Source organism: Geotrypetes seraphini, chromosome 10 (genome assembly GCF_902459505.1).
Source record: "Geotrypetes seraphini chromosome 10, aGeoSer1.1, whole genome shotgun sequence".
In the NCBI taxonomy this organism is placed as follows: domain Eukaryota; kingdom Metazoa; phylum Chordata; class Amphibia; order Gymnophiona; family Dermophiidae; genus Geotrypetes; species Geotrypetes seraphini.
Genome location: NC_047093.1, coordinates 65,783,156 through 65,809,859, shown reverse-complemented (window position 1 = coordinate 65,809,859; position 26,704 = coordinate 65,783,156). Strand labels below are relative to the sequence as shown.

The 26,704-nt window shown below is 41.2% G+C and overlaps 1 protein-coding gene across 20 annotated transcripts in view; it reads right to left on the bottom strand.

Annotated features, from left to right (window-relative positions):
* The window catches only part of DAB2IP (DAB2 interacting protein), an 898,952-nt gene that overhangs the window by 820,053 nt on the left and 52,195 nt on the right, over nt 1-26,704 (bottom strand). For 12 of the 20 annotated variants that reach the window (XR_004540860.1, XM_033960821.1, XM_033960809.1 and 9 more), the window contains one exon: nt 26,356-26,449. The exons of 7 other annotated variants lie outside the window; for them this stretch is intronic. Coding sequence is in view for 10 of the 13 variants with exons in the window: in XM_033960821.1 (XP_033816712.1) it covers nt 26,356-26,449 (94 nt within the window). In the remaining 3 variants the exon portion in view is untranslated. Of the gene's footprint in view, nt 1-26,355; nt 26,450-26,704 lie in introns of those variants that run through there. One more of the 20 variants, XM_033960825.1, reaches the window with a different exon arrangement.

The window sequence follows — 26,704 nt, the reverse complement described above, 5'->3', positions numbered from 1 at the left end:
GAAGTGCCGGTAGTGTTTAACGACATGTGTTATAAAAGCATATACCAGCAGGTCTGGGGCTGCCAACTGTATGAGAGGTATAAGTTTAAAAAAAAAAAGAAGGGATACAGTCATCATAGTTTTATAATGTTGTGGGCACCTAAAAAAGCATACGGTATCTATCTCGCTGTACACCTGTTACAAGCATGTTTCAGGTGCGTTCATTAAAAAGTGTATACCTACAGGTCTTGAGCTGCTAATTGCATGGGAGTTGGAAATTTAAAAAAAACACAAGATACATTCATCAGTTAGGGAAAAAAAGCATGTAGCATTTTCACATTTGCATGGTTTGCTGGTAGTGCTCCGCACTCCTTCCCCCTCCCCACCCCCACCCCCCACACATGGCACTTATGACATGCGCCCAGGGCAGGATTGAAGGGTAGGCCAAGTAATCTAATCTAATCTAATCCTTAGGTTTGTATACCGCATCATCTCCACGTTCGTAGAGCTCGACGCGGTTTACAGTAGGAGAAATAGGAAGGAACTACAACAGAGGGTTAGAAGTGTGAAGAAAATTTACAGGACTTGGGATGCCATGATATAAGAGTTTCCTTGATTCCCAAGTTGGAGGGAGACTTACATTTTTTGAGAAAAGCCAGATTTTTAGATGTTTGCGGAAAACTTGGAGAGCTCAAGTTGCGTAGAGGGGAGGTAAGGTTGTTCCAGAGCTCAGTGATTTTGAAGTGGAGGGAGGTCCCCAGCTTTCCTGTGTGGGAAATGCCTTTTAGCAAGGGGAAGGATAGTTTTAATTTGTGGGAGGATCTGGTGGCATTAGGGTTTGAGGAATTCCAAGAAAGAGGGATAAAGGGAGGGAGGATACCATATAGGATTTTGAAAGTTAAACAGGCGCATTTATAGTGGACCCTGGCGATTATCGGAAGCCAGTGGAGCTTGGCCAGGAGCGGGGAGACATGGTCAAATTTACTTTTAGCGAAGATAAGGAGGGCCTGGAACGCTGCCTGCTCCAATGACAAGTGTACCTGCATCCGGGCACGGCTCCAGATGTCCAAGTAAGGCCTCCTCCTGCCTTCTTTGCTATTCAGTGCAGCTGAACTCACAGTCTTCAAAAGGCCATGGGCAACAGTTTCTACACGCTGCCCACAGCTGACCCGGAAGCATTTCCTCTGACATTGGGATTTTGTGTCAGAGGGAAGGCCTCCAGGTTAGCATGTAGGAACCACTGCCCGTGACCTTTTGAATACTGAGTTCTACTGGACTGAATAATGAAGAAGGCAGGAGGTGCTACTTGGCCTTCTGGAACCAGTCTCGGAGGTCCACTCTCAAAGGATGGTGGGGGCAGAGGTGGAGGGGAGCCAGAGTAATGAGGGAGTAGGATGGGGGCTGGGGGCAAGACCATGGAGGTTCAGGGGGCCCATTGTACTTGTGTGCCTATGGCCCACCAAAGAATTCATTCTACCCCGCATGTGCCTATGATGCGTTTCAATAAGGCACGCCTATCATTGACACTCATGCATGCCTAGGACATAGCTTTTCCTAGCGCATGTGCCTCTTTCCATGAACTAATCTGCGCATGTGTCAGTTGCTTTCGCCAATGACTGGTCTAATGAAATTTCCATGAACCTCATTTGCATGTGAATGTTTGTGATCATTGCTCATTGTTCTGAAATCAGAAAATTTACTGGCACTACAACTGCACACAGGATTTTAAGCATTGGGCCCTATGTATCCTGCCTCAGAAACAGGAAGCCACTTGCTTGCTACGCTAAAAAGCAAGACAACTGTATCAAACAACATGTCAAACTTTATATCTAACTTAACATCTATTTAAATTGCAAACATACCTTCATAATGTATAGTGTATATGAATGTGTGTAAGCATTAGATCTGTCCTATAACTTCTTGGAGTTTCTTTTCCTTTCTTTTTAATCTGTGATTTTATTGTTAACTGGTGAGAACTGTCGTAAGATTTGGCAATATATTGAATTTTAATGAACATATATAGTTCTCAGGTACAGTTTTCTCCATGGATTGGTTCAATCTGGAGATGCTATGGAGACAGAGCTCAAAGTCTCTGGAAAGAAGTGGGTGAAGAAGTCATCGTCCCATCATGCAACGGTTACACCTGGTGGCTAGATTTAGGGCCCATTATTGCAGGCATCCAGCAGCTGTCATGGTGCAAGTTGCCTTGCCAAGGCTTGTCACTGCAGTGATTGGACTGAAAAGTAAAGTGGGAGGGAATATTAAAAAAAAAAAAATGGAATAAACTCCCCCTGTAGTTGTAAATATAAACGAATAAACTAAACCAAATGAAAGCCCATGAAGCTCTGGATTCCAATGAACTGGAATTAGAAAGCATATCTGCAAATTCATATACAGAGGCATTATCACTGGCAACATGAACACTGAAAAAACACAGGCTTATCCATCAATTTTCAAAACAAATAAATGGCTCCGAGAACTGGGGAGAAATGAAGTGCGATGCAACCTTACATTTCCTTGAAATTTATTCTGCTGCTACACAGGCAGCACATACTAAATACAGTCCTTTTCGCTAAAGGTGCTCATTGCAGAAGCTGCCCAGTACATAACGTATTCCTGTTTCTCAAAATCATTTTTATTTAAATACAAACAAAAAAAAAAAAATAGATGACTGCTGCGGTACCCTTAGTAATTCTGAACACTGCAAGCATGTTGCCATGGAGACTGATAATAACCATCCCTCCTAAACATTAATGCTTGCTGCTGTAACCAATCAGAAATCTTTATTGGAGCCCTTCTGTTGTGTTTATTGCCCTGCAACCATGTCAGGCAGGTTAACATCTTGGCTAAGGACACATTTGCATAACATCTCCTAAAAGCTAGCCTGGACATGGTTTTAAAAACACAACCTATTTGAACTCCTAGAGTTCTTGTTGTTTCTGCTCTAAAGGATGCCTAACAATGGACATTCTAAAATCTGAATTCCGTTCTCTTTAGACCTTTCTGGTTACTCCACAATGAGTCTGGTTCTCAGAATAACCACAATAAATACATACAAAGTTGGGCATTTCAAATTACACATTAAACAGTGCAGCTGACTATTGGCCTCAATAGCTCTCTTAATGGACTTTCTCCCTTAACTATACATGATCACCAGCAGCAGCAGCAGCATTGTGAAGCAGAGACTCGGATCCCCTCCAAAATTATAACCAACAATGCACTGCTCTCTACAACAAAAATGTTCAACATCTGTTTACCTACATTTAGCAAACCATATCTGACATCAAAATGCACTTTTACTTTAATTCCCAAACAATGCCTGCAGCACAGCTTTCATTATTCACTTAACAATTTGTCGCATAAATACACTAGAAATGTTACCATCACTAGATAGGCAGCTGTGGCGGAACATATATATTTGGTAGAACTAAATAGTCCTCGACATTTAGGTGTATTGATTTAACTTAGGTCTCCATGTGCATTCTGCTCTCTATCTCCCTCCTCCCTTAAGGGCACTGTGTCAGGGTAATGCCCATAACAAGTAAGGAACAACAGACGTTCCTGTGGGTTATATGATTTGTGTTCCTGTTGTGAAGCTTCTCCTAAAATACTCCACAGCATACTGCAGCCTCAACACCCGCCCACCTTACAAAGCAGCCACCCCCCAACAACCATAGGAAAAATAATCCCAGTGGCTCAACTATCACCTAAAAACTGGCCTTTTACCCAAATCAGGTGGAGGAATTATTGTAATGCCCATTCCCATGAATCCAAAACTCAGCCTCTCTGATGTAACCAATTTTCAGTCAGTAGCTTCCATACGCCTATTTATCAAAATGATGGAAGGATGCGTCACAGAATAACTTGAATGCTACTTACAATGCTTCAATATTCTCCACCCTCTACAGTCAGAATTCGGGAAAAATCACAGCACTGAAACAGCGGTCACAGCACTAGTAACATACGGCAAAGAACTACTCCAATTATTCCATAAACCATCTGAAAACTTGGCTTTTTTCAAAATTGTGATCTTCATTTCCTTCTATATTATCCCTATCCCCATTGTATTTTTTCTTTAATTTTCTGTAAACTGTGTCGAGCTCTATTTTTATAGAGAAGATGCAGTATATAAGCTGAAGGTTTAGTTTAGTTTACTAAGACAGGGCCACTGCGCAATCATAATCCAATCTGACTTAAGCAGTGCATTTGACCTAGTAGTCCTCTCTTGGGTCTAAGGCAGGGGTAGGCAGTTCCGGTCCTCGAGAGCCAAAGGCAGGTCAGGTTTTCAGTACATCCGCAATAAATATGCACGATTTAGATTTGCATCTCAAGGAGGCAGTGCATGCAAATCCATCTCATATATATTCATTGTGGCTATCCTGAAAACCTGACCTGCCTCTGGCTCTCGAGGACCAGAATTGCCTAGCCCTGTTCTAATGCATTTAATTTAATTTTAATTTAATTCTTATATACCGCTAATAACCATGAGGTTTCTAAGCTGTTTACAAAAATGATGAAATTAAAAGATACAATGAATAGAAATAAATACATAAGATAGGTACCTGGAAATTCCCTAACTGTCCCAAAGGCTCACAATCTAACTAAAGTACCTCAAGAAATAATTTATGAAAAAAAAAAAAAAAATGCATCATAACCACTTAGCACTATGCTGTATGCAAATCACCTTATCCATTCAATATCAATTAGCAAAATGCTGGAACCAACTACCACTTATACTACGATCTTGTGACCACTATCTCAGGTTCAGAAAACTTTTAAAAGCATTTCTATAGCAAGACAGGGAGCCAGCCCTGAAGTAACTGAAATGGTAATTATAAAAACCCATTTCTAAACTGTCCAGTGTAACTCCTGGGACATAATGATGAGCCAAAAATGGCCTACTTAAACTTGTAACTATGTATTTGTAACTATGACCTATGAAGGCAGATAAAGTCCATATGGCCTATTTAGTCTGCTGATCTCCTGAATGAGCCCGTTGATTGCTCAAGCCTATTCTTATTTTACATTCAGGAAATTATTAAAAACTTACTATGTTGATTTTTTTTTATATTCACAATGGTGTTTTTACATTTCAATTTTTAATCTCTGTAGTAGTGTGTTTTTGAAATTATATTTTCTGCTTTTTAGTCTCAGTTTTCTGTTGTGAACCGCCTAGAACCGTTGGTGGGGCAGTATACAAGAAAATAAATTATTATTATTATTATTATCCATGTCATCTACTATCCCTTCCTCTCCCTTAGACATCCAATGTACTTATTCCAATCTTTCTTGAATTCAGATACATTTTTTGTCTCCACCACCTCTACCAGGAGGCCATTCCATACATCACTACCCTTTTCTATGAAAAAGTATTTTCTGATGTTACTTCTTAATTTATCTTCTTTCCCCTTCATCAAGTTTCAAGTTTATTAAGATTTGTTATCTACCCAATATCATATACTTCAATGCGTATAACAATTTAAAAATAAAAATAAAAAAAATGGGTAGGACAAAACAAGACATTGTAAACAAATTGGTACAAAAGGCAAGGGGGATGAACTATAATCTTTAAGGAAAGAAAAAGAGACATTTAGGGAAGAACACCTATGGTGGGAGCACATGACCAGAATATAAAGTAAAATAAAGAATAGTTTGGACACCTACTCATAAGACTCATTAAAGACTAAAGATTTAGTACTTGGTAGGTTATGCTTTCTAAGTTTTAAAAGCGTCCTTGTACAGAAAGCTTTTTAAGGAACGCTTGAATTTTTCTAAAGAATGTTCATTACGTAAATATAGTGGTAGATTGTTCTGCAATAGTATACAGTATATTTAATATGATCATTAATAGGGATCTCAAAGTCCCTCCTTGAGGGCTGCAATCTAGTCGGGGTTTCAGGATTTCCCCAATGAATGTGCATTGAAAGCAGTGCATGCACATAGATCTCATGCATATTCATTGGGGAAATCCTGAAAACCCAACTGGATTGCGGCCCTCAAGGAGGGACTTTGAAAGACCCCTGATCTTTAACATGTCACTCCCCCTCCATTTTCTTTCTACCCTATCTTTCTTGAACAGATTGTAGCTCAGTAAAACTCTATCCCAATCATGGTTCTCCTTGAACCACATATCTGATCACCGCTAAATCCAAATCAGTCTTTTTCATCACAGCTTCTAAATCCAAAACCTTATTTCCCATTACCCTTTTTAAAAAAAAAAAAAAAAAAAAAAAAGATGATTTACCCAATTTATGAAATTCAGGACTTAGTTTTGACTTTTGTGAATAAAACATATACAAATCCTAAGTTTAAGAAGCTTCTCTAAAATCTGGCTTCATATAACATAGGAAGTTCAAGTAACATAGAAAATTCATGTAACATAGGACGTTGTATCCCTGAACTTCATGGAAAATATTAACATGATTGTTCTTGATACTACCAAGGCAACTGTTCTTTAAGCTGCCATTAATGATTTTTTTTTTTTAATATATGCTTATACATAGAACAATTTTCAAAAATATTTGTGTGTATAAACATCTATTTCCATGTGTAAACAGGCTGTCTGAAAATTGTCTTCTTAGAAAATGGTTAAAACATAGTTGTGTGGTTCTACAACCCATATCCTTTCAGCAGCATTTGGGGGAGATATTCTTGGAGGCCTATGTAAATTAGGGGAGGAAAACAGCATGTATAAATTTTTGCAATTTCAATTCTATATCCCATGAAAAAAATAATTACATAAAACATAGGCACAAATGCCGATATTCTTTGTATGGTGGCAAGTATCAAAGTTCAAATGTATGCACTTTCCTTTTCTATGTAAATTGATGCTAAATCTACATGTTTAAAAAAAAAAAAAAAAACCCACACCCCCTTGGATTTTGTCTCAATGTGAACAGTTTCACCATTGCTTCTAGAAAGCTTAAATAGAATTGAGGGAATTCCAGGATGGATTATGCTGCATTTATGGTACAGTTACATCAGGACTGAATTCATATGGAGCCTTAACATCTCTATCCCTTTTTAGACTACAGTAATGGTATACAGTACAGTTGATAAAGAATACAGTAGGACTCAAGCTGCCAGGATCATGACTCTGGAAGAGGTTAAACATTGAATAAACAGGAGCCTGGCAAAATCCAAAAGGACTGGAGGAAAAATTAGAAAATAGATTCTGCAGAACTGCTTGCCCAAACCAGCTGTCTCTTCTGGAGTCGTGCTCTAAACAGTAAAGCACAGTTACTTACTGCAACAGGTGTTATCTGGGAACACATGTGGGTGACATTATCCACGGACAATGAAGTGCACCGTCACTTTAAGCTTTGCGAAGCTTCGAGAATGCCCGCACCACATATGCGCAAGTGCCTTTCTGCCTGACGTTGGCTCATGGTTCCTCAGTTCCTTAAGCAAGCTAAGAAGCAAACCAGGGGAGGTGGGTGGGTTGTGAGAATATCTGCCTGCTGTCCCCAGATAACACCTGTTACGGTAAGTAACTGTGCTTTATCCTAGGACAAACAGGCAGCATATTCTCACATGTGGGACTCCCTAGCTTACTGAAATGGGATGGAGGGAGAGTTGGCCATTAGGAAGAAAATAAATTCTGTAATACTGCTTGACCCAAACGACAATCTTATCTGTGCACACTCTAGCTCAGGGGTGCCCAAATGGTCGATCACAAAGGCAACGCGAGTTGATCGCATTGCCTTTGCGATCTTGTTCTTCCTGCCTCCCTGAGCCAAGCCAAGCATGTACAAGCGACAGACTCATAAGCTTTTACTTCTGATGTCAATTCTGACATTGGAGAGGAAGTTCTGGGCCAGCCAATTGCTGCCTGGCTGGCCTGGAACTTCCTCGCCGACGTTAGAATTGACGTGGGGGGGGGGGGAAGGTTGTGGGCCTGGCGCATGTACGCGCCAGGCCTGGCTTGGGGAAGCAGGGAGAATTTGGCATGGTGCCTTGGGGGGGCAGGGAGAGAGAAAGAATTGGGTAAGTGGAGAAGTCGGCACAATGGCTTGGGGGGGGCAGGGAGAGAGAGAAAGAAAGACATACAGACAGAAAGAAAAGGGGAAGGGGCAGAATGAAAGAAATGTTGGATTTACAGAAGGAAGTGCAGAGACTTATGAAATCACCAGACAAAAAGGTAGGAGAAGTGATTTTATTTTCAATTTAGTGATCAAAATGTGTCCGTTTTGAGAATTTATATCTGCTGTCTATATTTTGCACCATGGCCCCCTTTTACTAAACCACGATAGCGCAGGGAGTCTAAGTATCAGGAGCTGCGAGGGGCATTCAGCGCAGCTCCCTACGCTAAAAACCGTTATCACGGTTTAGTAAAAGGGGAGGGGGAATTTTTGTCTATTTTTGTATAGTTGTTACTGAGGTGACATTGCATATTTTAAAGTCATCTGCCTTGACCTCTGAAAAAAACCCCAAATACAAATGATAATTAACATTTTCTCAGCGTACAGTGTGCTTTGTGTTTTTTTTTCAAATTTTATTGTTGGTAGATCATTTTGACTTGGTCATATTAAAAGTAGCTCCCAAGCCAAAAAAAGTGTGGGCACCCCTGCTCTAGCTGATCGAGGAATCCCTCCCTGATATGGAATTCCCAGGCCACCTCAGCACACAGCTCATGCTGAGCCAGGAGTCCTGCCATTCAGTCTCAGTCTCTAGCTGTCAGTGCCTCAATAATTTCTTTTTTTTTTTTTTAAGGGCCAGATCCAAGTACCACTAAATCAGGCTGTATAACAAATCTACAGGGCCAGATTACCCTATTTTGAAAATGCCATTTTTGTCTGGGGAGAGGCTGCTGAGACTTAGAAGGAGGAGAGGCAATGTGCAAGGAGACAGAGGCTGGCACTAAGCATGCCCTTCTGAAGGCCACAACAAGATGAGCTCAGCTAGGCTCCAGTTGACCCTCTGAACCAGAAGTAGCCTATCCAGATCCCAGCTGATAGCAATGACCATCCACCTTCTTGGACATACTGTTGAAAATACTGAGGAGCTGGATGGTTGGGTAGGGCCTATATCTTGACTAGATTGTAAGCTCTTTGAGCAGGGATTGTCTCTTCTGTGTTTTATGTGCAGCGCTGTGTGTGTCTAGTAGCACTATAGAAATGATTAGTAGTAGTGTATCATACAGCTCTTCTTGTGTGTTCTATCTCCACCTGTTGGTCGATGGTCATAACTATCCCACTGGTCTGGAATAGTGGGAAGGATACTATGGAATAAGAGTTTCCCCCATATCCCTACCAACTATCCAACAAAGTTGCTTGGATGCATTCTTTCTGTAGACAAAAAGGGGAAGATTTTAAATGTAGAGGAGGTTTCCATCAAACTAATTTGGCAGAACAGATGTACACCTTCTCTTTTTATCACCTTGCTGCCTTTAACTATGAAACTGAAAAGCACTATCCTCCAAGTATGCAGTATTCTAGCACAGCCCTGTGTAGACCACTTAAATGTCCTGATTTGCCAAGGTTCCGATGAAAGCTTGTGTCTCCACCCTGATAAACACCTTTGCATTATCAATGAATGGCAGACAGGATGGCAGACAGCACTCATCTGTCTTCACAATAACTTGATTGATAACAGCAAAGCCAGTCTATGGTGTAGCAAATTAACAGAAGCACGGGCTCATCCTCCACCTTATGGTTGCTGAATACTGATTTTTCTACTCCATTCAAAACAAAGATTGTGATCAACCCACCAGTCAAGTGAAAAAATATAAAACATTAGGAAACAAACTAACTTACTAAAATAAATAGCATACACCACCTATGAATACAGTACATAGCTAAGAGCAGATAGTACAGTGTGGATGGTCAAGATGGATGTCACAGAAAGCACAAAGTTTGCATGATTCGAGTCGTATGCAGGGCTGATATCTATGGTGTAGAGAACCGTCTATGAATTTCAATAGTTTCCACGGTGATTCCACAAAGTGATCCCTAAACAGATGTTCTATTGGATTGTCAGATGAATTCTAGTACGGTAATACTGATCCATCAGAAGACTGGAATTCTTTTGCCAGAGGTCTGCTATCATTTTAAAACATCAATGGATATTTGTAGTAGTGGTATATGCAGCCCTAAAATTTGTGATTTGCATCACTTCTTCCCATATCGTTTAAGGCAATGGGTCTTCAAATTTCTCCTAGGGGACTACCAGCCAGTCCGGTTTTCAGGATATCCCTAATATGCATGAGAGAGATTTGCATATAATAGAGGTGACAGGCATGCAAATTTGTCTCATTAGGGATATCCTGAAAACTTGATGGGCTGGTGGTTAACCCATGAAAGGTTTGAGAACCACTGATTTATGAGAATTTTCATTTTGTTATAGGAGCAATATGTTGGTAGTGTGCTCTCTTCCAAAAAAGGGTGCACTGTTCACAAATAGGTCCAGGTTATATATTGTATATGGTGCTCAAAATTACACATGCAAATTTAATTGGTTAATGGGCCAATTAGCACCAATAATTGGGTGCTAACCACCAATTATTGGCATTAATTGGCAAAAATTTAGATTTACATACCTATCATGCAAAGCATGATTCTATAAAGATGCACACAAATTATTTAGTAAACAGTTGAAAAGTCCTGATATTTCAAGGGAAACACATAAACGTAGATGTGATTTTCTTCTTCTAAAACCAGACAACCTTGTAAATGCATTGTTCGTTACCATTCAACTAAATATGTTTTTTGGAGCCTCAACAATTAACTAATTTATTGGCTTTGTCCTGCTTAGATAAAGATAAATCTTGAGCTCTATAAATAAAATACGTAACTCCGTTCCCGCCGTATAAAAGATAGCATTACTTCTGTTGTATAGATCACTGGTTCCCAACCTTGTCCTGGAGGACCACCAGGCCAATCGGGTTTTCAGGCTAGCCCTAATGAATATGCATGAGAGAGATTTGCATATAATGGAAGTGAGAGGCATGCAAATCTGCTCCATGCATATTCATTAGGGCTATCCTGAAAACCTGATTGGCCTGGTGGTCCTCCAGGACAGGGTTGGGAACCACTGGTACAGATTATACTTTTTTTTTTAGTTTGCCAATCAAAAACTGCTTGGATCCAAATAGAGGCCTTGAACTAATTTTACCATTATAATTACTCTTATTATTTTTGCTTGAATTTTGTTAAAGTATGGATTTACTATGCCTTGGCTTTGTAAGTTTGTTTGGTTTAATTTGCTTTCTGTACAAGTTGCACCTTGATACTATATTTGAAATCAATAAAAATGATAATTTAAAAAAGTAAACAACTGAAAAGGGAATGTTGCTTTGGGAGGGGCATGGGCAGGTCAGGGTGCTCACTAGAAGTGCACACAGTTAAGATCAATGAGTTAATGTTCTAGGAGGAGCATGGACCCACATGCTTCTTCAAGGACAAAAACTGGAAATAAAGTAGCCAAAGCATAAATGTCTATCCTGGGTTATGAATGTTCTTGTATTGATACTTTGAGTGCCGTAAATAATGGCTAATATGAAAGAATTGTATTTGTTTGTATAACATGTGTTGTATGTTTTTTTATATGACTGGTTGTTGTTTTTTTTTTTATAGGCGGTTAAAGAAATCTTTTAAATATATAAATAAAAGTGAAAAACAAATTTGAAGTCATGGAGCCCTTTTATTACATGGCATTAAGCACTCGTACATTATGCAAGAAAAACAGCCTAATGTAGGACACATCAAAGTTTTGCCATTTATGTACATTAACGGTGATGTATTTCTAAAATATTTGGGTGGAGGGGGTATGTCAGGGGAAGAGAATGGGCATGGAAGAGCTAGTCAGCTCATGTGCTGACAGCATGTGCTAACTGAATAAGCACTATCAAAAACTGGATGTCCACCAACAAATTGAAACTACCATAACTGCAAAGGACCAAGCAAGCAGCCTAGGAATTCTCCTTGACTCCAATCTATTGCTTTCCAACCATATCTCTCAGGTGGTATCTTCCTCATTTTACTACCTACGACAACTCCGAAAAGTAAGGAACTACTTTTCTGAGTCTGACTTCACCCAACTACTCTATGTCTTAATCTTCTCCCACATAGACTACTGCAATGCACTATTCAATGGCCCACAGTGAAGAATATACAATGTCTCCAGCGTGTACAAAATGCAGCAGACTTCTTAAAAAACCTCAATGCCCATGACCCTATCTCCCAGGCTTTATTGTCAGCTCACTGGCTGCCCATAGCTAAAAGTTTTGCCTTCAAGGGCCTGATGCTAGCGTTCAAAACCTTGCATGACATGGCACCAGGCTACATGACAACCAAGCTTCCTCCATACATGACAAACAGATCCCTCTGCTCCCAGAATGAAATAGGCCTCAAAATGCCCCCTGCTCGTGCCCTCTAACTGCAAACCACCAAATGAAGTTCTTACTCCCACTTCATACCGAGCCATTGGAATCAAATGCCCCCACAGATTAGATCCCTTAAAGGATTCCTCAACTTTAGGAAAGCAATAAAAAACATACCTCTTCACCTAACTCCCCTGCCTAAGGCCAATAGTATGTGTCACATTAGGATAAATCTTGCTCGACGTCTAGGGACTCTCCCAGGTCCAGCCTCCTAGTTACCCAGTCAAAGAAGCTGATAAGATTGGATTGGCATGACCTACCCTTGGTGAAACCGTGTTGGTGGGTGTTGCGTAGGTTCTCCTCATCAAGGATCGTGTCTAGTTTGCTTTTGATTAGCGTTTCCATGAGCTTACTCACAATCGAAGTGAGACTCACCGGTCTGTATTTGCAGCTTCTGCCTTGCAACCCTTTTTGTGCAGAGGAACGACGTTAGCTGTTTTCCAGTCCAAAGGGACTTTTCCCGTACTTAGAGAGAGATTGAAGAGTACCTTGGTGTAATATACAGACCTCCAAGACAGCTGGAAGACAAAGACGCAGAACTAATCAAGGACATTGAGAATATCACTTTACGGGGGGATACGGTACTACTAGGGGACTTCAATATGCCCGATGCAGACTGGAACACACTTTCAGCATCTACCAGCGGAAGTAAAAGTTGTGTTGTTTGAGTAAAAGTTGTTTGAGTAAAAGTAAAAGTTGTTTGAGTTGTGCTCCTCCATAAGGGGAGCACAACTCAAACAATTGGTGTTGGAGCCTACTAGGGCCCAGGCGATACTGGATCTGGTACTCACCAACGGAGGAAGTGTCTCAGAGGTATCAGTGGGCGACAAGCTAGCCTCCAGCGACCACAACATGATATGGTTCAACCTCAAAAAAGGTTTCACTAGATCTAACACGACAACAAAAGTTCTCAGCTTTCGAGGCACTGACTTTAAAGGCATGGGAGATTTTGTCCATCAGGCACTGCGACACAAAGCAGTGACCAACGATGTGGAGGCTATGTGGTCAACCTTGAAATCAACCCTACACGCAGCAATAAACCATTACATAAAATCCGTGAGTACACGGCGAAGAAAAAACAGACCTCAATGGTTCACCACAGAGATATCAGATTTCGTTAAAGACAAGAAACGAGCATTCATTCACTACAAACACTCGAAGGGTAAAGAAGCTAAAATAAAATATATGACTAAGTCGTCAGCTGTCAAACTGGCAGTCAAAGAAGCCAAGCTCCGAGTAGAAGAAAACTTAGCGAAAAACATTAAAAAGGGGGACAAATCTTTCTTCAGGTATATTAGTGATAGAAAAAGAAACACAGATGGAATAGTACGCCTCAGAAAACCTGACGGAAATTATGCAGAATCGAACTCAGATAAAGCCGAACTACTAAATGAGTACTTCTGCTCAGTCTTCACCTGCGAGGCGCCAGGGTCAGGTCCAAAGTTAAAGGTGAAGCATAACTCGGGAGACCCGTTTCAGAACCACGAGTTTATACCCAGTGACGTATACAACGAACTATCGAAACTCAAGGTGAACAAAGCCATGGGACTGGACAATCTGCACCCAAGGGTACTCAGAGAGCTGTGTGACGTCCTAGCGGAACCATTAGCCGTACTCTTCAATCTCTCTCTAAGTACGGGAAAAGTCCCTTTGGACTGGAAAACAGCTAACGTCGTTCCTCTGCACAAAAAGGGTTGCAAGGTAGAAGCTGCAAATTACAGACCGGTGAGTCTCACTTCGATTGTGAGTAAGCTCATGGAAACACTAATCAAATGTAAACTAGACACGATCCTTGATGAGGAGAACCTACGCAACCCCCACCAACACGGTTTCACCAAGGATAGGTCATGCCAATTCAATCTTATCAGCTTCTTTGACTGGGTAACTAGGAGGCTGGACCTGGGAGAGTCCCTAGACGTCGTGTACTTGGACTTCAGTAAAGCTTTTGACAGCGTCCCCCACCGTAGATTACTGAACAAGATGAAATCAATGGGATTAGGTGAAACACTAACTGCATGGGTCAGCGACTGACTAAGTGGGAGACTTCAGAGGGTGTTGTTTAACGGTACCCTCTCTAAAACGTCAAAGGTGACCAGTGGAGTGCCGCAGGGATCAGTCTTGGGCCCGATCCTTTTCAACATATTTATAGGAGACATGACTCAGGGGCTTCAAGGTAAAATAGCATTATTCGCCGACGATGCCAAATTATGTAACACTGAGTTACACCGCAAGTAAAAATGATTTGTCCGACAGCATGAAGCAGGACCTGCTTTTACTGGAACATTGGTCCACAACCTGGCAGCTGGGCTTCAATTCGAAAAAATGCAAGGTCATGCACCTTGGTAACAATATCTGTGTAGGACATACACACTGAATGGTGAAACCTTGTCCAGGACTACAGCAGAGCGGGATTTGGGGGTGATCATTAGTGGAGACATGAAATCAGCTAATCAAGTGGAGAAGATTTCATCCAAGGCTAGACAAATGCTGGGATGTATCCGTAGAAGCTTTGTTAGCCGGAAGCCAGAGGTCATTATGCCATTGTACAGAAGCATGGCGAGACCTCATCTGGAGTACTGTGTGCAATTCTGGAGGCCGCACTACCGTAAGGATGTGCTGAGAGTTGAGTCGGTTCAGCGAATGGCCACCAGGATGGGGCTCAAGGATTTCTCGTATGAAGACAGGCTGCACAAGTTGCGGCTATACTCTCTCGAAGAACGTAGGGAGAGGGGAGATATGATAGAGACATTTAAGTACATCACTGGTCACACAGAGGTGAAAGACGACGTTTTCCTTCTAAAAGGACCCTCGTCCACAAGGGGATATCCGCTGAAAATCAGGGGGGGGGGGGGAAATTTCATGGGGATACCAGGAAGTACTTCTTCACTGAAAGAGTGGTGGACCATTGGAACAAGCTCCCGGAGCAGGTGATCGTAACCAGCAGCATACAAGATTTTAAGAATAAATGGGATGCCCACGTCGGATCCCTACGAGGGTAGCATAGAGGAGGGCAGCTTGGGGGACGATTGATAGAGTGTAGATTGGGGGAGGGTTGTTGGAGTGGTCAGACTTGATGGGCTATGGCCCTTTTCTGCCGTCATTTTCTATGTTTCTATGTCTTAAGTAGCCTGATGGGTGGGCTATTGAACCATAGAAAAGAGGGCCCAGGCCCATAAGCCACTCTAACCACTACATTTATGGTAGAATGTGTAAGCCCACTCAAACTCTACTATACTACCATATAGGTGCCACCTGCAGCCATAAGTACTGTTGAGGTGATACACAGGAGAGTATGGTAGGTTTTGGGAGGCTCACTCTAAATTATAAGGGTTATGGTGAGATATACTGCTGGCACCCTTTATGTGAAGCTCATAGCAGTGCCTGCTAAGGTGACCCATCGCTCTATGTGGCCAGTCCATTACTATGCTGGCCCCACCCATATCCAAATGGTCAGGATTAAGACGTTTACAACCTGGATGTTTTTCTGATCAAAAATAGAGTATAAAGTTAGACATTCTGATGGCCTAGATATCCCGGTGGCCAAGACGTCTAAGTAGACAATTTTCAAAAAGAATTATATTTGGACATACAGCAGTTTGCCATTCGAAAATGGCCATTTTTATACCTCCAAGTCCAAGTTGGACTTAGACTTTTTTTTTTCAAAAATGCCCCTCTACGTATGTCAACCTGTAACATGGCCAGAAAAAAAAAAAAACCACTGAAAAAGAATGTGCTAGAAATGGTGTGGGAAAGTCCCACATTAAGACATGCTAAGCCCATTTACTGGCACAGCTAAGTAAAAGGGCTCCATAATGATAAGAAACTTATTTTAAAAAATTCTGTGCAAACCTTTACAGTTTCCAGAATGCAAAATATAAGATTGGGCTAACACAAGACTTATTCAATAACTAGTCTACATTAACGGGTGCTAGAATATTTGTCTGTCTGTCTTTTTCTGTCTCTCTCCCTACCCCTGTCTCTTTCTTTTTGTCTCTCTCCCTGTCCCTGTGTCTTTCTTTCTGTCTCCCTTCCGCTGTCTCTTTATTTCTATCTATCTCTCTCCCTGCCCCTATGCAGCAGCAGCAGCATTTCCCTCCCCCCCCACTTCCCTGTGCAGCAGCTGCAGCAGCATTCCCTCCCCCCTCCATTTCCCTGTGCAGCATCATTTCCCCCATCCCATTTCCCTGTGCAGCAGCCGCAGCAGCATTTCCCTCCCCCACTTCCCTGTGCAGCAGCCACAGCAGCATTCCCTCTCCCTCCATTTCCCTCCCCCACCCCACTTCCCTGTGGAGCAGCCACAGCAGCATTCCCTCCCCCTCCATTTCCCTCCCCCACCCCACTCCCCTATGCAGCAGCAGCATTCCCTCCCCCTACATTACCTTATGCAGCAGCATTTCCCTTCCCCCACCCCACTTCCCTGTGCAAATGCAAGCAGTGTCTCACTTCCGGCTCACCACACAATTGTTTCCCACGTACTCACCTTTATAGGACCCCCAGGGACCCCTGAAGAAGACTTTTTGTCAAAACGCAGACCGTGTTGGGTCCTGTATCCCTAGCGAACTAGGTCCTTTAAGGCTCTTATGTGGCTGGAATTATTTTATGTGGATGATTTTAGTGTATCTTTGGAACTTTGATACTTTCAAATAAAGTCCATTTAGGAACATCGTCACTCCACAGAGGTTTTTTTGTTTTGTTTTCTTTGGATTTTCTTCTTTGTGGATATTTTGGAGTCAATTCCTTTTGTTTTTTGCTTGTGGATCTCAAATGAAACAAAACTGAAGTATCAGGTTCTCAGACCAAGTTAATCAGCAAGTTGGATTTAAAAAAAATCCCTTGTATAGAAATTCATTTTAAATGTCTTTTCTATCCGGGGCAGGTTTAAGATTGAAAAGTCCATAAATAGAAGGTAGGTGAGCAGAAGGGAGTTCAACGAAAGCACAGGGAGAAGATCTCAGATACTGGGAGCAGATGGGGCAGGGGGTAGAAGGAAACATTTTGCGGGCACCTTCAGAATTTAGCATGCTAGGCACATGCTTATGTTTCAATTCAGCCCTAGTCTTATGTGAACCAGGAGACCAATCATAGGCATAGTTTGGGTGCAGGTGCTAATGCTGATTGAGGAGAGCTAGGGGCAAGGAAGTCATATTCTTAATGAGGGGAGGGGAACATAGTAAGCAGAAAACATACACGGATGAGAGCACTAATGGCATACTTGGGCTGCCAACTGATGAGTGATTCTTACTAGAGAATGAAACGGGGACAAATTTTTCCCCGTCCCCGCAGGAACTTATTTTCCTGTCCCGGAGAGTTCTTTTCCTGTCCCATTCCTGTAAGCTCCATCTTCATCTGCACAAGCCTCAAATCCTTTAAAAGCAGAGGTGTTCCGAGGCTTATGCAGTTAAGGCAGAGCTTACAGGAATGGGGCAACAAAACTTGTGGGGCGGGGAAATAGTTGTCCCCATGTCATTTTCTAATTCTTACTACATTAGTTTTCCAGCATACTGCCTGTTATGTCCATGAAGACTTATCAATAGCAGGAAACCTTGAAGCAGTTTACCTGTGCTGCCAACCCAGTCAAAGAAACAAATCCATCACAATGTATAATAGCCCCCCCCACACACACACACAACTACAGAGCAGACAAAACTATTACTGGGGAGGCAATGATGACCATTTACTAACAAACAATGTATCAATTGTCTTGTAAAGTACTATAAAAATATTTCTATGCTATTGAACTTATAAGCATACTAAAGAAACATTGAATTTCAGAGTATTACCACTATAAAGTATTTGAAAAGAAACATAGAAACATGATGGCAGATAAAAGCCAAATGGCCCCTCTAGTCTGCCCATCCACAGTAACCATTATCTCTTTCTCTCTCCGGGAGATCTCACGTGCCTATCCCAGGCCCTTTTGAATTCAGATGCAGTCTCTGTCTCCACCACCTCTTCTGGGAGACTGTTCCATGCATTTACCACCCTTTCTGTAAAAAAGTATTTCCTTAGATTATGCCAAAAGAACTGATAAGAAAGGCAACAATTTTTTTCTGACAACATTCACAAGAAAAAGCTGGAAAACCATAAACAAAACAGCATTATCTGCTGCTATCATTTAAGGCCAAAGTTATTTTGTCATCTCCAAATGATGGAGTTGTGTTGAATGAACATTTAGAGAGAAACCCTTGCAGATGTTAAGCAGCGTAGAAAACATTCAGCATATTTTGCAGACAGCTACAAAGCCACTATCCATTCCAGTAAACACAAACTGCTAATCAGGAAAGTCTGTCAAGAAGAAACTGCCATTCCAAAATGCCAAATCTTTCAAATGGGCAATTTAGGGTTATAGCTTAAGCATCAGCACATTTTTGGAGTTCTCTATGTTCCAGCATTTATTTTTTTTTTTTCTTTAATGAAAGAAAGAAAGGCAGACCAAGAACCAGTAAAAGTACTAAATTTTAGAGTGGTAGAAAAGAAAAAGCAGGCTGCAGCCTCTTTGGATGGTGGCACACATACTTTTAGTTGATCATAACTGGGTTTTTTCCCATACTGGCTGTCAGTAGATATTTTTTTTCTTTCAGCTTACTGCTTATGCCCTTACTTTGGGACTATGGAATGGGTGTCTCGGATAGGTTTTTTTATCATCTTCATGGTAACTCTAGAGCAGTGGTTCCCAAACCTGTCCTGGGGGACCCCCAGCCAGTCAGGTTTTCAAGATATCCCTAATTAATATACATGAGAGAGATTTGCATACCTGTCACTTCCATTATATGCAAATCTCGCTCATGCATATTCATTATGGATAGCCTGAAAACCTTGGTGGATACATGTGTCCCAAGGACTGGCCTGAGAGCCCCTGCTCTAGAGAAATGCGGATCCATGAAGGATACTCCAACTTTTGCATTCTTAAACTGTGAATTTTCCTTCTGAAATGTTTCAACTGTAGACCAAAAGATGTAAACTTTACAACCAATGGAAAGAAGTTAAATAAGCTAGGATGGATGCTTCAGTCATGTAGCACAAAATTAGAGGATTATAATCTTGAAGAGATTGATCCAAATGCTGTGCAAACAGTGGTCAAAATATCTTACGGCAGTGACCTTTCTGCAGGTTAGTAAGCTCAGAAAATATGGGAGACCCATCTCACACAAAACTCTATTAGAACTGGTACAACAGTAGCTGGTAAGGATGTGCATTCCTTAGTTTATGTTCGGTTCATTAATGCCCCATAAAAATTTAGTATATGCTAGATCAGGGGTAGGGAACTCCAGTCCTCGAGAGCCGTATTCCAGTTGAATTTTCAGGATCCCCCAATGAATATGCATGAGATCTATTTGCATGCACTGCTTTCAATGCATATTCATTGGGGAAATCCTGAAAACCCGACTGGGGAATACGGCTCTCGAGGACTGGCGTTCCCTAATCCCTACCCCTGTGCTAGATCAACAAATTAATGTGTTAAGTCTATTAATGCACTTTAAATAAAAATTTGTTTATTAAAATGAATGTGTGAAACAAACCAAAAAGAATTGTCTGAATATCATGGAAAAAGTCCAAAACCGACCTGTACATTACTAGTAGCTGGAAGTTATATCAAAGAACTAAAAGACGGAATAGTATAAACATTTAATGACTGTAACAGCCATAGGAGCTAACTTTTCAAAATGATTGGAGCTAAACCTAATGGAAATTACCCTTATGTAGACACAGTTAAGGATGTTGATTAATATTGGGGGTGCTGAGGCATCCATACTAGAGAATGACACGGGGACAAATTTTTCCCCATCCTCGTGGGAACTCCAGCATGTTCTTTTCCTGGCCCTGCCCCATTCCTGCAAGCTCTGTCATCTGCACAAGCCTCAAAACACTTTAAAATCATGTGTTCGAGGCTTGTGCGGTTAAAGGCAGAGCTTACAGGCATGGGGCTGGGACAGAGACAGTGACAAAGCTCGTGGAGACGGGAGGGGGAAATTGAGTTCCTGCGGGAACAGGGAAAGATTTGTCCCCATGTCATTCTCTAACCCATACAACTAGCTTTTGGGTTAATAGTTTTAAATTGGCCCGTCACTGAGCATTAGACTACCATCTGGATCCAGCCAATCATTAGGAAATTGTAAAATTAGATGATTTTTTTTTTTCAGCCCATTTGATAATAGTTTAGCAATTTCTTAATAAGGAACCTTTTAAAACAGAAGCCAGTCTCCAGGGCGGACTGATCTTCTTATGATCAAGAGCCAGATAGTCACTTATCTCTTCAAAATCATAACCACTTGTGTACTTCTAAACAATAATTTTAGAAAGCTTTTCTGTGAGTAAAACAGCATTTTACCTAGAGAAATAAGCTCCTATAAAATTGTTCATGTTCTTTCATACAGAATGAGTATTAGTGTTCCTAGGGATAGAGTTTGGACAGAATTGTAAGACACAGTGGGGGGAAGTTATCAAGAGCAGTACAAGACTTTTACTGTACTTTGATTTACCATGGGAGTCAGCAACCTGGGGTCTCTCGGTACCACAGGTTGCTGACTCATGGTAAATGAACAGCAGTGGCACTGCTTCCAAGCCACCTCCCAAGCAGGATTATTCCAACAGCTCAGGAGCATCAGATCTCAAAGGTCAGCAAAAGGAGTATCAAAGGAGTCGGTGCTCTCTCCCCTCCTCCCACCCTCTTTATACAAATATATAACCCCTAGCAAAAGTAGGGCAAGACTACTGCTAGGAGTGCACAGGCAGGGCAGAAGCAACTGGGGATTGCTTCAGCCCTAGGACCACAGGACCCACCAGGTACAGGGCCAATAGACCCCGGGTGATGGTAGGGGTGATTTTTTTTTGGGGGGGTGAGGAATGTGTTTGGACGGGATGGGAGTGTGATCAGGGGTGGGGTGGCACAACACCTTTAAGCTCTAGCTTGGGAGCATCAGCTTTGAGGCCCAATGCTCCCAATACAGTAAAATAGCCCAAGCCAAAACCTGGGTTTATTTTACCATCATTTTATAGAATAATGGAACTCGAATTCGGTATTCACCGGAAGACATGTTCTGCTTTTTACACAGTAATAAGCTGTTTTACATGCATTTGCATGTTTGCATCTCATTACTACGTAACCCTTAATGACCTAAATATAAGACAACTTGCGAAAGCGCCTTTTAAGTCATATTAGGGGGCTAATAAAATAAATTATTGGGCTAACGCAATTTGATATGCCCATATCTGCACAAGCCCCAGGGAACTATATATTTCCTTTATAAAATAGGCACAATGTATCCATAGCCTAGGCATCTCATTATTTTAAAAAAATGCCCTCATACTGAGCACTATCTTGATATGCATAGACATCACCACAGGCAGCCTGACCACGATAATCATAACCAAGTGTTGTGTGTGAAGTATAACTGTATATATTAGTGCTAACTAGATCATTAGGCAGCATGAATCAGTCCTGCTTGACAATGTACCAGTGCAGAATGCCAGCACTCTATGTCCCTGCAGCCCTAGGGATCCAAAGTCCTATGGATGTGGGTTATGCATGTTATTAGATTAAAAGCCTTCGCAGGCATGCAGTATACGTAAGGTGTGTGTGTGGCATACAAAAATGAGGGTGTGCAAAATGTAACAGAGAAGAAAATAAAGCTGTCGATGTAAAATAAAAAAAATTAGACTCAAAATAGTACGAGATGCAGCCTTTTGTCTTTCGTTCTCGCCCCAAAGTGGTGGCACGCCCTTCTGCCCGATATCCATTCTGAATTATCATCCTCCAGATTCAAAAAGCATCTCAAGGCATATTTTTGAACTGATTTTTAGTTCATTTTATTCACAGATGGCACAGGGGAACTTGGCTGCCTGGAGGACTGGAGTGAATTGTTATCATTCGTTCTCTGCATCTTATGAAAGATTGTGTTCTGCCCTATGTAGTTCATGGAGTTCTTTTTTTTATGCTGTTTGTACGGCAGTATAGCAATAATTTTTTTTAATAAACATTTAGACATTAGGGCAGGACAAAGCAGTATTTTTAGGAAGGTAAGGACTGTGATTCTATTCAAGAAAAGTAGCACCGGCCCTGTCATGCACGTATTTCCCAGAAGGCTGGGCCCACATAGGAGTGTGTGGTGGAGTGGTTAAAGCTACAGCCTCAGCACCTTGAAAGTGTGGGTTCAAACCCGCACTGCTGGCAAGTCACTTAATCTCCCCATTGCCTCAGGTACATTAGACAAATTGTGAGCCTACCAGGACAGGGAAAATGCTTGAGTACCTGAATAAATTCATGTAAACTGTTCTGAGCTCCCTGGGGACAACGGTATAGAACATGAATAAATAAATAGGAAGGGAGTCTAGTGACAGTATAGGGTAGGAAAAAACTGGTCTTGGATTGATGATCTGATGAACCCCAATTGGTGCCCTATGAATCCCCTGCTCTAAGTGGTTGTTATAGTATGCTTTACTGCTGACTGTCCTCATGTGCCCATATAACCCTGATACTCCCAACTCACCCAGTTCCTCAGATGCGTCTCCTATGAGTCTCTGAATGCCTTGCTCTTTGTTACTTCTTGATGTTTAACTTCTGCAAATCTCCCCTTCATGAACCTGTTTTACCTTCCCAGACTCTGCCTGCTGCTTTGAGTCTGGTGCCTGGTCTAGAACTTCTACTGTATTCTCACTCTCCCAGATGTCTGGGATCTAAACCTCCCTGCTGGGAGCATGTAGGGTCTGTGTCTGAAGTCCTGGCAGCCTCTAAGTACAGGGACGATCAACCCAAAAGAAAAGGGAGCTATTAAAGATGAAATTACAGTTACAGTTATTTTATTTGATATACTGCCATTTTTAAAAACAACAACAACAACAAAAAAGTCAAATCAAAGCGGTGTACAATAAATAAAAACAGTGGGCAATATTTAAAATAAAAATATAACAAGGGAAATGTACACAAACAAATTAACCAAACTAGACACAAGAGGACAAAAAGGGCCGGAAAGGTCTTAAGAGAAAAGCAAGCAGGATAGGAACAAGAGGGTAGGATACAGAAAGAAGAAAAGTAAAGATAAGCATAAGATAATGACTACCTGGTCACAAGTAATATGAAAAAGTTACAAGGAAATTAACTACCTAGACCTAGAATTATGAGAAAATAATACAGAGATAAAGACTTCCTAGTCACAAGTCATGGCAAAAGTTGCAAAGTGACAAACTATTAGGAACTAGGTCCAAATGCCATTTTGAAATAATAAGCCTTCAAGTGAGACTTAAATGACTTCAGAGATTTTTCTATTCTCAAATATAATGGGAGAGTTCCAGAGAGTTGGAGCCATTACAGAGAAACTAGAGCCTCTGTAAATATCCAAAAACAGCTGCCTAAAGGATGGAAGAGACAGAAAGGATTGATTTGAGGAACACAGCTCTCTCCTGGGTGAATAGGGAATCAAATGAGAAAATAAGAATAGAGGAAGACCAGAGTCCAGAATCTGAAAAGTGAGAAGGTTATATTTGAAAGGTATCCTGAAAGAGATCAGAAGCATGTGCTCAAATCTGAGAATCGGAGTGATGTGATCGCATTTTGAGCGATTATAAAGAAGCCTGAGCGCAGTATTTTGTACTAGCTGGAGTCGACGCAGTTGGTATTGCGGAAGTCCAATAAGTAATGAATTTCAATAATCCAATCTAGAAATAACTAGTGAATGCACAAGGATTTGTAAAGAATTGAGGTTTAATAGTGACCTGACTGAGCAAAGCTGATGAAGCTTTGGAAAAGAAGATGAAACTACATTGGAGATGTGCAAGTGACACGACAAGGTGGAATCCAAGGTGACACCTAGGATTTTAATCGATATTGAATATGATATAGGATTACCCTTCAAACTAAAAGTACCATAGACCAGCACTGTGCTTTCTTGTGAGTGGAATTGGCCATGACATGTACTTTAAAAGCACCTTTTGCATGGTAAATTCTGGCCAATGTTTAAAAACAGCATAAAGTTGTTTGTTTTGAGGGGAGAGAGGACAGTGTTCTTCCCTAAATGTTTTTCTAAAAATTTTTTTTTTTTAAACAATTGTAATTATACCTGCCTTTCTTATGTATCACTAATCAATTATGGCTAAAATTGTATGTTAATTGTTTCAAAATGTTTTATCTGTCCCCCCAAATTATTATTATTGTTATACACATTGAAAATACTTAATATTGCGTTTACATCAAAATTTCAATAAACTTGAAACTTGTTTCTTCCTGTTATCCTCCAATTTATCAGTGCAATAATTCAACTGTGTCAAAATTGCTCTCCCAGAAAAGCAACAAGGCCTTTGATCTGGCCCAGACCTATACCAGGCTGGAGTTGGAATAAATAGATTAAGAATCCATGGACTGCTGAATGTACATTATGATGACTAAATAGCATTGAAGAACACGTCTGTAAGTGGAGTGAGAGTATAAACAGAACATCTATTGAGGCTATAGTGAATTTTTATTTTCCTGACTATTTCATTAACCTCCCCCCACCCTTTTTTTACTAAACCGTAGCACAGTTTTTAGTGCCGGGTGCAGAGGTAACAGCTCTGGCACTCATAGGAATTCTATGAGTATCGGAGCTGTTACCACCACAGCCGGAGCTAAAAACTGTGCTATGGTTTATTAAAAAATAAAAAATAAAAAAAGGGGGGGGAGTAATATTGCCTTTCATGATAGCTGATATTTAGTATGACAATAATTCTTACTATTCTCTTTCCAGAGGCCAAAAATATTTCAGGTAAATCCAGAATGCAATTTATGAACAACTGGAGATCATTGTGAACTGCTTGAGTCTATTTTGCACCTCTTTCAGATTATGTTCCAACAATTTCTCCAGATCCAAAAAAACTTGTAGTTTGAGACTTGCAGAGTACGTAAGATCCTGAGTTAATTTGCTTGTAGGGCAGGGGTAGGCAACTCCAGATCCTGTAGGTCACCCAACCGATCAGGTTTCCTATATAATCCTAATGAATATACATGAGAGAGATGTTCATCTACTGCCTCCAGTACATTGGCATGAACATCGGCAGGAGGGATCACCAGGAAGGGGCCTAAGACTCTGATTGGCCCAGGTGCATAAGGCCTCTTCCTATGGGAGGGGCCTTAGGCAACTGAACCAATAGGAATCTTAAGCTCCTCCCAGTGCATCCCACCTGCTGATCTTCACAGGGGCAGGTCCAGGTAGCCAAGGTAGGAGGGAGTGGGCACCCCTCCTGCCCTGCCGATATTTAAGTTCGGGAGTGGGGGTAGGGGGGCCATTGTCAAGGGGCTATTTGGGGGGGACCCAGCCTGACTTTTTTTTAAAAATGGGGACAGATATTGTGCATAATACATGCACAATATCTGTGCCCATTAAAAAGTTGCACTTTTTTAATGCTACCAGTACCTCCAGACTTAGAGATTTTGGAGTGTTAAAAACCAGCACTTCATTTTGTGCATCATCTGAGCATTAATCGGAGTGCTCATTTTAATACTGATGATCTTGTTGCAATCCATTTACATATGATTATCAGAGGCTGCTACAAACCACGGAAGAGACTGCAATTAGCCATTTTTGAGTATTGATAGCTGAAATGATTTGACGCTACACCGGTTATAACTGGTTTAGTGTTGATCATTAAAGGCATGGTGAGTTTTGAGCATATGGACCTTAGTGTTGTGCATCCCTGGTGCAGGGGTTAATTTTCAAAAAACTTAGACATGTTTGAAAATTTCCTCTATAGGAAAATGGTGTGTGGTTTATCAGGGAAATAAAATGTACCTGGGGATTTCATTTTGAAATTCCTATATGCACTTGCTTTGAAGCAGATGCACTATGTGCAGATGCAGCAAACCCAAACTCCCCGCTGAACCAGATTTTCAAAGGGAAGCCCACAGGGAGTTTCTCTTTGAAAACTGACTTGCAAGAACTGCTTTGGGTATATTTCTTCAAAAAGGTGGCAAATAAAGCCTAGTAAATAAACTAATGAAAATCAAACTAAAAAACCCATGTTGAGCTTACCCATTGATAAAAGTTGCACACTGACATAAAGTGAAAGCAAAGTTGAAATCCAGGCTCAGGTTCTCTGCTTCCTGGATCAGGTGGGGCTGGGAAGCTGAAAAGACAGAATTCATAACCCCAGAGTGAGAAACTAGGGTAAGGGAAAATCCCCAGCTGGTTGCAAATGAAGCTTCACATGGTACCAGATCACCACTGGAGGAAAACTGCCAGGCTGTGCCTTTATAAATTACAATCTAGCTGTATTATCACAGGCAGGCGAGAGCTCTACGATACTCAAATTCTGAAGTATTCCACTTTAGGTAAGTAATGCTAGGGCAATTCTACTGGAAGTCTCCCATGTTAGATTACC